The sequence below is a fragment of the Hyla sarda genome, chromosome 2 (assembly GCF_029499605.1).
Source record: "Hyla sarda isolate aHylSar1 chromosome 2, aHylSar1.hap1, whole genome shotgun sequence".
Taxonomy (NCBI): domain Eukaryota; kingdom Metazoa; phylum Chordata; class Amphibia; order Anura; family Hylidae; genus Hyla; species Hyla sarda.
In genome coordinates, this window is record NC_079190.1 from 86,350,477 (window position 1) to 86,363,200 (window position 12,724).

Here is a 12,724-nt window from a genome sequence, read left to right on the forward strand (position 1 = left end):
AAGGATAAGCAATAAAATGCCTGATCACGGGGGTCCCGATGCTGGGGACCCCCGTGATCTCGGCTGCAGCACCTCGCTGTCATCACTGCACAGAGCAAACTCGATACAGGGGTTGGAGCATCATGATGTCACGCCTCCGCCCCTCGTAACATCATGGCCCGCCCCCTTAATGCAAGTCTATGGGAGGGGGCATGCCGGCCACCACGCCCCCTCCCATAGACTTGCATTGAGGGGGCGGAGGCTCCGGCCCCTGTAATGCCCGTCATTACGCACAGAGTGAGTTTGCTCTGTGCAGTGATGACAGCGGGATGCCGCAGCGGAGAACACAGTGGTCCCCCGCGGGACCCCCGCGATCAGACATCTTATCCCCTATCCTTTTGATAGGGGGTGTGTATATGTAGTGTTTTACTATTTATTTTGTGTAGTGTGTTTTCAGGGTACATTCACACGGGCGGGGGTTCACAGGGAGTTTGAGCTGTGGTGGAAAATTAGATATCAGCAGTCATCCAGTTCCGATCACGGCCCGGAGAGCGGCGGTGATCGGAAATACGGAGGGCGTGCAGGTAGGCCCTCCGTTCTTAAGTACCGGAATGAGAGGGCATACCTGTACACCCTCCATCCCCAACAGGTTAGTGTGAATACTGTAAACAACAACAACAACAACAACAACAACAAAAAAAAAAAACACATGAGCACTGTACCCACAATTACAGCTCTTTGATTTAAAAAACAAAAAAAACACCCTTTGGTGGGACCATATAAAAAAAATAAAAATAAAATAAAAACCCTATGGAGTTAGTATTGTGGCATACAGAATACATTTGTCATTTATGCATGATAAGTGTCCAAATATGATGTAATTGAAAAGAACATTTGTCCTGAGGGGGGGGGGGGGGGGAAGGAAAACAGTAATGACTTTTGTTCAAGTTGAAAACTAGGCCTGGTTCTTGAGGCAATATCAAGGCATAAGAGAGGACACAATAATCAATACATTTCTATAACTCATTGTAACTTTATTTCAGTTCAGCTGCTAAAGGGCACACTACAGCACATGTGCAACAACGTGAAGTTCTAAATTTTTTTTTTGTTTGTTTTATTTCTTAAAAACGAGATTGGTCCTAAAAATATAGAAAGAAATAAATTTAAATTCACAGAAAAACTGTACATTTATCAAAAGTCACTATAACACAGTTTGGTTACATATATATATAAAAAATAATATAGGAGGATGTGAGAGCTGGTGGGGGTAATCCTGGTGAGGGTCCAAAGCACCTGCTAAAGCTGCAAGACTGACCGTGGAGTGGAACGCAGTCACACAGAGATGCTTAGTGCACCGGTAGAAAATCCACACTCACTCTCATTCAGTGTAGCAAAGACTAAACCTGTGTTTTTCCTATTCTGTATTAAGCTGTTGAGCATATTTCGGCAATATATCTGCTACTAGTATTGATGCATATACCTTCCATGGAAGTGACTTGTGTCAAAGAAAACACAGCACTTTAAATAAATCCTCATAAAAGAACTGTAACACGCTGCACTGAAATGTTGGGGCCTGGATTATTGGAATATATAGTGATGTGAGAGCAGATCGAGCTCCATGGTGGTATCAGACAGGGTGAAAAGTAGAGTCTATTCACAGCAAGAATAAAAATACCCACATTTGCTATTGGGCTTCTGGTAAAACCATGATCGTAAAAAAAAAAAAACACTGGTTACATCCATGCCGGAGGACAATCTCACACTATTCCTATTAAAATTGATTTAACGTTTTTAAAGGTTTATTCCGGGTTTATACATCTTATCCACTATCCAAAGGATAGGGGGTAAGATGTATGATCCCGGGGGTCTCGACAATCTCAGGGCAGCCCCTGGCATTCTTTGCTGGGCGATGCCTCCGAGACGGGGACGTGCCACAGAATGCCGGAGGCTGCACCGAGATCATAGGGGTCCCCAGCAGCAGGACCCCTGCGATCAGACATCTTATCCCCTATCCTTTGGATAGGGGATAAGATGTATAAACCCAGAATACCCCCTTTAAGTTTGAGCCCACACGCAGTGACAAACGTCTTGTCATTAAAGTGATTTTATTTCAAGGTAAATGGCCCCAACATTCTGTGATGATCCCTGATTCACTTATCGTGGAAATACATCTAGAAACTGGCATACTATTTACACACAAACCATAGAAGGGAGCTCCCAAAAAGCTTGTTGGGTTAGGCCTCTTTCACACTATGAAATATCTCCGTTTAGGAACTTCCGTCAGAGGTTCCGTCACTAAATCGGGGAAACCCGTCCGTTACGAAACCCCTGGCGGCCGTGACTAAATTGCATTGCAGCCTATGGGGTTTTGTAACTGCCCGTTTGCACCCCCATATGCCCGTAATTCATTACGGGCGTTATATAGTGACGGGTCATCGTGGCGGAAAAATTACTGCATACCAGCCTTCAGAAGTAAGTGTTCCAAATGCTGTTTTCGCGCTGTGGGAGTCGGACACGCCCTTTGTGACGTCATTGTCAAGCCCCCTCAATGCAAGTCAATGGGAGGGGGCGTGATGCCCGCCATGCTCCCTCCCATTGACTTGCATTGAGGGAATTTGACCATGACATCACGAGGAGCGTGGCCGACTCCCACAGCACGAAAATAGCATTTGGAACACTTACTTCTGAAGGCTGGCCAGTGGAGTAACCCTTCAAAGCCCGGCTAATCCCTGTAGCTCTGTTCATGTAGGGCACTTGAAGACCCATATAAAGGGGGAAAAAAGGAGCTCCATCCATTATATAAATCATCAAAATGTTGGACCTCAATCAAAGGTGGACAATCCTTTTAAAGGGGTACTCCACCCCTAAAAATCTTATCCCCTATCCAAAGGATAGGGGATAAGATGTCTGATCCCGGGGGTCCCGCCGCTGGGGACCCCCGCAATATAGCATGCAGCACCCACCTGTTACTGCTCAGGAAGCGCTGGAGGGTCTGGCTCCCGACCACGGGGACAGAAGATCGTGACATGACTCCGTCCCATTGTGACGTCACACCCCGTCCCCTCAATGCAAGTCTATGGGAGGGGGCGTCACGATCTTCCATCACAGTGGTCGGGAGCCAGACCCTCCAGCGCCTCCGGAGCAGTAACAGGTGGGTGCTGCATGCCCAGCGGCGGGACCCCCGCAATCAGACATCTTATCCCCTATCCTTTGGATAGGGGATAAGATGTCTAGGGGTGGAGTACCCCTTTAAGGCCATGGTATATTAAAAACCTTGTCACAAAGCACAGTGCGACGCTATACAACACAACTTTTTATGCAATGACAGCTAATATAGGGTTAAACCTGGGCAGTACTGTCTGTAGCAACAATTCCCAGAGAAAACTGATTTGAAAATATACCAACAAATGCTCTAACATTACTAAGGATACCGTGGTCATTTAGAAAAAAATAAATATGTCTGCATTTTATAAATTCACTATAAAGTTTGTCATTTACTACTTAATAAAATAAAAGCAAAAACAACTCTTGAACATCCTGAATATAAAAATATTTAAATGCAGTGCCAGCATACGTCTGAAAGGAAAGTCCTAGCCCAGTCCTACCACAGAAATGCATTTCACACATGAGGAAACCAAAATTCATCCCTACAACCTTCCCTGACAGAAGAAAAACAATTCAGTGTAAAATTCCAGAGGTTCAATGATTTAAAAAGATGATTTCATTGGGTTCAGTGCATACGACATTATAGTTTATTGCTTCACAGCGCAACGCATTAGTTGCAGTTAGATATTGCTCTGTACACCAACTGCACGATCCCATTAATAGTCCTATTACTGGAGGGACTCCCATTATTCAGAGGATGTAGGATTACGACCCCGGGTGAGCCCCAGATCTAGAGGGATTAAGACTCGTGTCTGCTAGATAAGGACATTTTGGTGAAGAAACCACCTTTATAAAGTGCAAGAACAGCTATACCAGACTATTCTGAAGACGAGGAAACATGTATGTATCCTACAGATTGTAGGCAGAACAAAGGAATGGGGTGGAATGTGCTGGCACTGCGGTTTCTATTATGGAAGAAGAATATTTGTCCCTACAAAAACCTTTTATGTGAATGAAAAAGGAAGGATAAATGATAAGAGGCCATGGTACCAAAAAGCACAGATCTCTGGTCCACACCGAGGACTTGTCCCTTTTTGCCAAGTGTCATATTTATACCTTTAGACACTGTAGCATGTATATAAAGGAACTGGATTAGTCTACGGATCAGTGATCCTTACTAACCTCTGGACAGGCCAACCAAAGCAATGAATAGAAGAAGCAATAGTCTAGTATAGGGCTGGGCGGTTCACCAGTTCATACCGGATACAGAAATTTTTGTGCTGCACAATATGAATTTTAACCCATACCGCAATACCGGTTTGGCCCCTCCCCCTCTGGAATGAATGAATCAGCCGAGCGCTGCGCTATCCCCATATCGGGGAACTAATCATATGTGACCCGCGAGCACTGTTCTGCCCGCCCAATTAATTATCAGCCCAGCGCTGTCCCCATCGGGGTAAATACTCACATGTCATTTGCAAGCGCTGCCCTCCTCTTCCTCCTGTTTGTTGCGGCCGCCGGCGCTGAAACTCTATACCAGTTGTCTTCAACCTGCAGACCTCCAGATGTTGCAAAACTACAACTCTCAGCATGCCCGGTTGTAGTTTAGCAACTTCTGGAGGTCCGCAGGTTGAAGACCACTGCTCTATACTGTGCGGTATCCCTATGCCCGGGCTGCAAAAAATAAACAAAATAAACTTTAACTCACCTCCCGTTGGTCTGGTACCGGGCTCATCTGCTTCGTGGGGACGGGAACGTCGGACAGCCGTCAGCCTATCACCGGCCGCAGCGATGTTCCACCTCGGTCGGTGATAGGCTGAGCCCAATGTCATGTAAGAAGCCGACCAGAGCTCCTTACATGACAGTGCGCTCAGCCTATCACCGGCCGAGGCAGAACATGCGTTAGCTTATTTTGTTTACCTTTTGCAGCCCGGGCATAGGGATACAGCGTACAGTATAGAGTGTCAGCGCCGGCGGCCGCAACAAACAGGACAAGGAGGGCAGCGCTTGCGGTAGACATGTGAGTATTTACCCCGATGGGGGCAGCACTGGGCTGATAATTTGGGGGGGGGAGGAAATTCCGTTATATACAGTGGAATCTCTAAAAGTTACAAAAATACCGTGATAAACACATTTGGTCATACCGCCCAGCCCTAGTCTAGTACTGCCTACAGGGGGAGACACCTCTGGAACACAATGGAATACTAACAGATGCCGACCAGTTCCCAAAACATTTCGGCCAAAAGATGAACCACTTGATGCTACTGGGAAGCCAAATGAATGATCTGCAGCCTAATAAATAAATGCCGAAGGTCACCAACACGGTGGAGGTATAAAACACAGACTGTTATAGCATATACTTGTAAAATAGTTCTCAGAAAAGGTTTAAAAAATAAAAAATGTTTAAACAAGATCTTAAATACCAAAAAAGGAAATGACTATTTAGCAGACACCATGATAAATAAATACACAACGTAAATAAAAAAAAGAAAAGGACACGTCCAACTTTATACAACTTATTATAACGTCAAATGAAGAAAATACAAAAATAAAAAAGTTGTAGCAAGTGTCCTCTGGGAACCCTGTAGTGCTTAAGGCCTATAAAGATCAAAAGGTACTTCTACTAGGCAATAGCTGGTACCTCTCAGTCTAAACAATGGGGGCAAATTACAGAAAAAGAAGCCACTGGCATGGGAGGAGGTAGTGCCAAAAAATTATGGGGACAAAAATAAATGGCTTGTATAACAAACAGTGATAAACCAAAATGAAGCAGCACATTGAACAAAACATAGTGGGAGGTGGATAAATCCAGGTTCAGCACAGGGCATGGAAATGTATTGTTCTGTCAGAGTTAGTGTACTGAAAACTGGCCATACAACACCACATACTATAAAGATACCTCATCCTAATGCACAAAGTCTATTGCTATTGAGTAGATCCTGATTAAGGGTTATATGTAAGGGTTAGAAACCTGGCCACAGGAACAGAAGTGAGCCGATGCCGAAAGTGTAAAACACAGACACGTGGCAACTTATGAACAACTCTAGTACACAACTAAGATGTACATCATCATTTGGGTAATTTTGTGCCCATTTTGTGTGAATGTACTGATTTTATGTATACATGTACAATATAAATATGCATTTTGTACATTATGCTAATGTATATGTAGGAATGGAATACATGTAAACGTGCATATTTTAGTCGGGTTATTTAAGTTCAGTAGATATGAAACATATTGGCTCATGTAGACATGGGCGCTCACGTAGGAATGTCTACACCAGCATACTTAACACTGAGAGAAGTGAATACGGATTCAGCTAGAATGAGCTGGACACAGAAGAATCTTGTAGCACAGCTACTGACCTGGTGACAATATAAAAGAGTTCTACCTCAGAGACACTGAGGACATGTACGGAAGTCAGACACACTGGGTGGTGGGTTAGAAGACAGGCTGCAGGGGTCCTAGATAAAGAGAAATGAAACCCTAAGTTGCCATTAGGTCTCTTCCAAGTGGGTGCACACCTTGAAAGATGAATGGCCAACAAGAGAGATGAACCCGTTTTTCAGTGTTGCGGAGATGCACATACAAATGTTAAAAATCGAAAAAATTCCTGCGCCCCAAGTCTCAAAGTGAATTGTTTTCTCGTTCTTGGTTAAATTCCTCCCATCGGCTTTCGTAGAACTTTTTCAGAGCCAGTCCAGCCTTCCCTACTTCGGAGTCGTCCTCATTAAACAGCTGGCAATTGCTGAACACCAGCTCGGCATCGTCTGCAAACTCTTTACAGCTGGAATATCTGGAGACATGGAGGAGGAGATAAAAGTATTGGATCATTCTATGTATTTCCCACCTACCCCAAAAATCAACTACTCACAGAAAATGCATTAAAGGGGTACTCCACCCCTAGACATCTTATCCCCTATCCAAAGGATAGGGGATAAGATGTCTGATCGCGGGGATTCCGCCGCTGGGGACCCCCGCAATATAGAATGCATCACCCACCTGTATCCGCTTCCGGCAGCGCTGAAGGTTCTGACCTCACGACCCCGCCCCGTGTGATGCCACGCCCCGCCCCCTCAATGCAAGTCAATGGGAGGGGACGTGACAGCTGTCACATCCCCTCCCATAGGCTTGCATTGAGGGGGCGGGGCGCGACGTCACAATGCTCCTGTCCCATGATCGACAGTAATCAGACCCAGAGCTCCGGGGACTGATTTTAACGGGGTGCTGCATGCAAGATCACGGGGGTCCCCAGCGGCAGGACCCCCGCAATCAGGCATCTTATGCCCTATCCTTTGGATAGGGGATAAGATGTTTAAGCGCCGGAGTACCCCTTTAAAAGGGGTACTCTGCCACTAGATATCTTATCCCCTGTCCAAAGGATAGGGAACAAGATGTCTGATAGCGGGGGTTCCACTACTGGGACCCCACAATCTACGTGCAGTACTGAACAAACACTGGGTTCCGGCGGCAGTGGTCGTGACATCATGGCCCATCCCGCTTGTATGTATATGGGAGGGGGGTGTGAAGCCAGAACCCAGTGTTCGTTCCTTTGGATAGGGAATAAGTCTAACGGCGGAGTTCCCCTTTAAATTAAGTATTATACTTCATCGTGACTATTTGTAAGGGCCCTTTTACACGGACAATTATTAGGCAAATAAGCATTACTACGAATGCTCATTTCTGATAATCAGTGATCAGCCTACTTTGTAGGGCCATATAAATTGTGTAAACAAAGGATGTGCGATGACAGGCCACACAATTAAACCAGAAATATTGGCGCTTGTTGCGTACCTTGGTTATAAATATGGAGAAAAAGCAGCCAGCAAAAGATCTTACAACCACTCAATGATCCTATTAAAGAATAGGCAAGCAGCGGTCATGACTACTAAATATAGTCAATGCTTTAGCGTTCTGATAAACCCCCTAAAACGGAAATCTGCTATAAAGGCTACCATTTAAAATCTTACCTTCCATTCAACAACTTGTTCCGCATAGTGGAAAAATCCATAGGGTTTTTGATGATTTTCCTGTATCCAGGAACAAGGCGTGGGTTCACGGGTTCTAGGAAGGGCCACGCATCATCATGTGACTCCATCTCCATCAAGATGATTCTATAATGCAGACAAATAATGATTAGACTACTAGGTCCTGTTATATTTTAGGCTAGGGTTTCCAGACCAAGGGGCCTCCAGCTGTTGCAAAACGACAACTCCCAGCATGCCCGGACAGCCAAAGGCTGTCCGGGCATGCTGGGAGTTGTAGTTTTGCAAAACCTGGAGGCCCTTTGGTTGGGAAACATTGTTTTAGGCTATAATTAGAGATGAGCGAACTTACAGTAAATTCGATTCGTCACGAACTTCTGGGCTCGGCAGTTGATGACTTATCCTGCGTAAATTAGTTCAGCCTTCAGGTGCTCCGGTGGGCTGGAAAAGGTGGATACATTCCTAGGAAAGAGTCTCCTAGGACTGTATCCACCAGAGCACCTTAAATCTGAACTAATTTATGCAGGATAAGTCATCAACTGCCGAGCTGAGAAGTCCGTGACGAATCGAATTTACTGTAAGTTCGCTCATCTCTAGCTATAATAAATAAACGAGCCCTGGTCCATTTGAATACAAATGTTTCTGTTGCTCCATAAAGAGAATTTAAACTGCACAGTATTATCAAAAGACACCTATCACATGTACACAAGCTTGGACATTCCAGAACCATGGGCATAAATATGGCGGAGAACCCTTATTTGCAGCTAGAACGGACTACACACTTCTGGGAAGACTTTACAAAAGATGTTGGAGTGTGTATGTGGGTTGTGTCTACATTCAGCCAAAAGCATTACTAAAGGTCCTTCTAATTTAAAGGGGTACAGTCCTGAAATACTTATCCCCTATCCTAAGGATAGGGGATAAGTTTCAGATAGCGGGGAGTCCGAGCGCGATCTCCTGTACGAGGCCCCGGCAGCCCGCCGGAAGGGGGTGTGTCGACCACAGCACAAAGCGTGAGTTGACACACCCCCTCAATACAACTCTATGGCAGGAGCGCTGCCTTCGGCAATCTACGGCTCTGCCATGGCGTTGTATTGAGGGGGCGTGTCGGCCGCCGCTTTGTACGGTTGTCGACAAACGCTATCATACATTAGGCCACGTTGTGTACCAGAGACCACATACCTATAATCCACCAAAACAATGAAGCCTTTTTTTGGGGGGGTTGGTTGGTTTATAAATATATTCGTGAAAGACCAAACTCCTGCACAGTGTGACCCTTCTATCATGTCTCACCCAGATGTGAGAAAACTAGACGGGGAAAAATCATTGCACTACCTCGGAGATACAAAAGCTGCCCTATGACTTACTCGCAGAATGTTAAATCTGGACACTGGCTCCTAGTTCCAATTCGCCTTCGTTTTGCTAGTGATGCTTCTACTGGAGACTGTGTAGAGGCTGCAGCTGGCTCTTTTCGACGTGACTGCTTTAAGGGACTATTATCTTGATATCGCTGCACACTTTTTTTGGCTCTTTTTGAAGAGCCACCAGGTCGTAGATACTCACTTTCTCCTTGCTAAAAATAAATAAATAAATGAATTAATAAATAAAATACTACTACCAATAATAATAATGTGAAATTCAAGTCCACAAAACAAAACAAAAAAAAAGGTTTCACATTTAGGAATGCAAATACATCTTGGTAACATAGAAGTTTGCTTTACTCTGCTGTCTGTCAAGTTAAGCACAAGTAAAAGAGGTTTTTCAGAATACACCATTGCTCTGAAGTCCCTTGCCAGGACTGGAAAAATAAAAATGTTGCATACATTACTCACGTGATGCTGCAGCCATAAAATGTATGGCGCAACCAAAGTATTTTTGTGAGGAAATAGTTTCATTTTTTTACTTTTTTTTCTAAAATATGATGCAACCAAAAATCTGTATTTTTGGCATATGGTATATTTTTTATGTTATCACTGTTTACTGTGGAGGATCAAAAACATATTTTAATAGCTTGGACAATTCTTCCATTGGTTTATGATACCAAATAGGATTATTTTTCTTAATTTTTGTAAAATTGTGAGTGATTTTACTTTTTATTAGGGGGCACTTATATAATTTTTTTTTTTTTTCTATTTTATACTTTATAATTCTCCATAGAAAACTTTTATATGCAATCAGAAGATTGCATTCACTGTATAAAGCTATGCCTATTGCATATTATACAGTGTGATCGGAGCTTCACTGGCCAAGCTAGGCTGCGTCATTGGATCTACGATCTGGTGGCCGAAGGGAGGCACATAAAGAGACCCACTTTAGTTCATTGGCTCCCTGCAATCATGTTGCAGGGGTCCGATGACCACCACTGAACAGCCATCATCTTTCATTAACCTGTTACGGACTGAGTCCTTTTTCACCTTAAGGACTCAGCCCTTTTTTGCAATTCTGGCCACTGTCACTTTATGCATTAATAACTCTGGGATGCTTTTACCGATTATTCTGATTCAGAGATTGTTTTTTCGTGACATATTCTACTTTAACACAGTGGGAAACTTTCATCGATACTTGCATCCTTTCTGGTGAAAAATCCCCAAATTTCATGAAAATTTAGCATTTTTCTAACTTTGAAACGCTCTGCTTGTAAGGAAAATGGCTATTGCACAAAAATTATATTTTGATTCACATATACAATATGTCTACTTTATATTTGCATCGTAAAGTTGACATGTTTTTACTTTTGGAAGACATCAGAGGGCTTCAAAGTTCAGCAGCAGTTATCCACAACATTTTCAAAATCAGAATTTTTCAGGGACCAGTTCAGTTTTGAAGTGGATTTGAGGGGTCGTCTTATTAGAAATACCCCATAAATGACCCCATTATAAAAACTGCACCCCCCAAAGTATTCAAAATGACATTCAGAAAGTGCGTTAATCCTTTAGGTGTTTCACAGGAATAGCAGCAAGGTAAAGGAAAAATTCAAAATCTTCATTTTTTACACTCGCATGTTCTTGTAGACCCAGTTTTTGAAATTTTACAAGGGGTAAAAGGAGAAAAAGCCCCCAAAATTTGTAACCCAATTTCTCTCGAGTAAGGAAATACCTCATATGTGGCTGCCAAGTGCTCTGTGGGTGCACTACAAGGCTCAGAAGGGAAGGAGCGACAATGGGATTTTGGAGAGCGAGTTTATCTGAAATGGTTTTTGGGGGGCATGTCACATTTAGGAAGCCCCTATGGTGCCAGAACAGCAGCAAACCCCCCACATGGCATACTATTTTGGAAACTACACCCCTCAAGGAATGTAACAAGGGGTACAGTGAGCCTTAACACCCCACAGGTGCTTGACAAATTTCTGCTAAAGTTGGACGTGAAAATGAAAAATTTGATTTTTTTCACTAAAATGCTGGTGTTACCCCAAATTTTTCATTTTCACAAGGGGATAATTGGAGAAAAAGCCTCCCAAAATTTGTAACCCCATATGGAAATACCCCATATGTGGATGTAAAGCGGGCGAACTACAATGCTCAGAAGAGACGGAGCGCCATTGGGCTTTTGGTGAGAGAATTTGGTTGGAATAGAAGTGAGAGGCCATGTGCGTTTACAAAGCCCCCCCCCCCCCCCCCCCGTGGTGCCAGAACAGTGGACCCCCCCCCCCCCCACATGTGACCCCATTTTGGAAACTACACCCCTCACAGAATTTAATAAGGGGTGCGGTGAACATTTACACCCCACTGGCGATTGACAGATCTTTGGAACAGTGGGTTGTGCAAATAAAAAAGAAAATTTTTCATTTTCACAGACCACTGTTCCAAAAATCTGTCAGACACTTGTGGGGTGTAAATGTTCACTGCAAACCATAATTACATTACATGAGGGGTGTAGTTTCCAAAATGTGTGTGTGTGTGTGTGTGTGTGGGTGGGTGGGGGGGGGGGGGGGGGGGGGTCCACTGTTCTGGCACTATGGGGGGCTTTGTAAACACACATGGCCTTCAATTTCAGACACCATCTCTTGCCAAAAGCCCAATGGCGCCCCTTCTCTTCTGAGCATTGTAGTTCACCCGCAGAGCACTTTATATCCACATATGAGGTATTTTCTTACTCAGTAGAAGTGGGGTTACAAATTTTGGGGGGCTTGTTTCCTATTCTCCCTTGTGAAAATGAAAAATTTAGGGTAACACCAGCATTTTAGTGAGAAAAAAAAGTTTTCTTCATTTTCACATCCAACTTTAACGAAAATTTGTCAAACACCTGTGGGGTGTTAAGGTTCACTATACCCCCCTTGTTAAATTCCGTGCGGGGTGTAGTTTCCAAAATGGGGTCACATGTGGGTATTTATTGTTTTGCGTTTATGTCAGAACTGCCGTAAAATCAGCCACCCGTGTGCAAATCACCAATTTAGACCTCAAATGTACATGGCACGCTCTCACTTCTGAGCCATGTTGTACGTCCGCAGAGAATTATACGCCCACATATGGTGTATTTCTGTACTCAGGAGAAATTGCGTTACAAATTATGGGGTCTTTTTTTCCTTTTACCGCTTGTGAAAATTAAAAGTATGGGGCAACACCAGCATGTTAGTGTAAAAAAAAAAATTGTTTTTTACACTAACATGCTAGTGTAGACCCCAACTTTACCTTTTCATAAGGGGTAAAAGGAAAAA

At 43.9% G+C, this 12,724-nt stretch overlaps 1 protein-coding gene across 9 annotated transcripts in view; it reads right to left on the reverse strand.

Annotated features, from left to right (window-relative positions):
* Positions 1 to 992: 992 nt before the first annotated feature.
* Positions 993 to 12,724, reverse strand: part of BAZ2A (bromodomain adjacent to zinc finger domain 2A) — a 97,684-nt gene continuing 85,952 nt past the window's right edge. For 3 of the 9 annotated variants that reach the window (XM_056562411.1, XM_056562410.1, XM_056562412.1), the window contains exons 27-29: positions 9,438 to 9,643; positions 8,056 to 8,199; positions 3,184 to 6,881 (exon numbers count right to left, since the gene is read on the reverse strand). In XM_056562411.1, the coding sequence (XP_056418386.1) occupies positions 6,713 to 6,881; positions 8,056 to 8,199; positions 9,438 to 9,643 (519 nt within the window). In that variant the 3' untranslated portion in view covers positions 3,184 to 6,712. Of the gene's footprint in view, positions 1,119 to 3,182; positions 6,882 to 8,055; positions 8,200 to 9,437; positions 9,644 to 12,724 lie in introns of those variants that run through there. The other 6 variants (XR_008889637.1, XR_008889635.1, XR_008889636.1 and 3 more) reach the window with 6 other exon arrangements.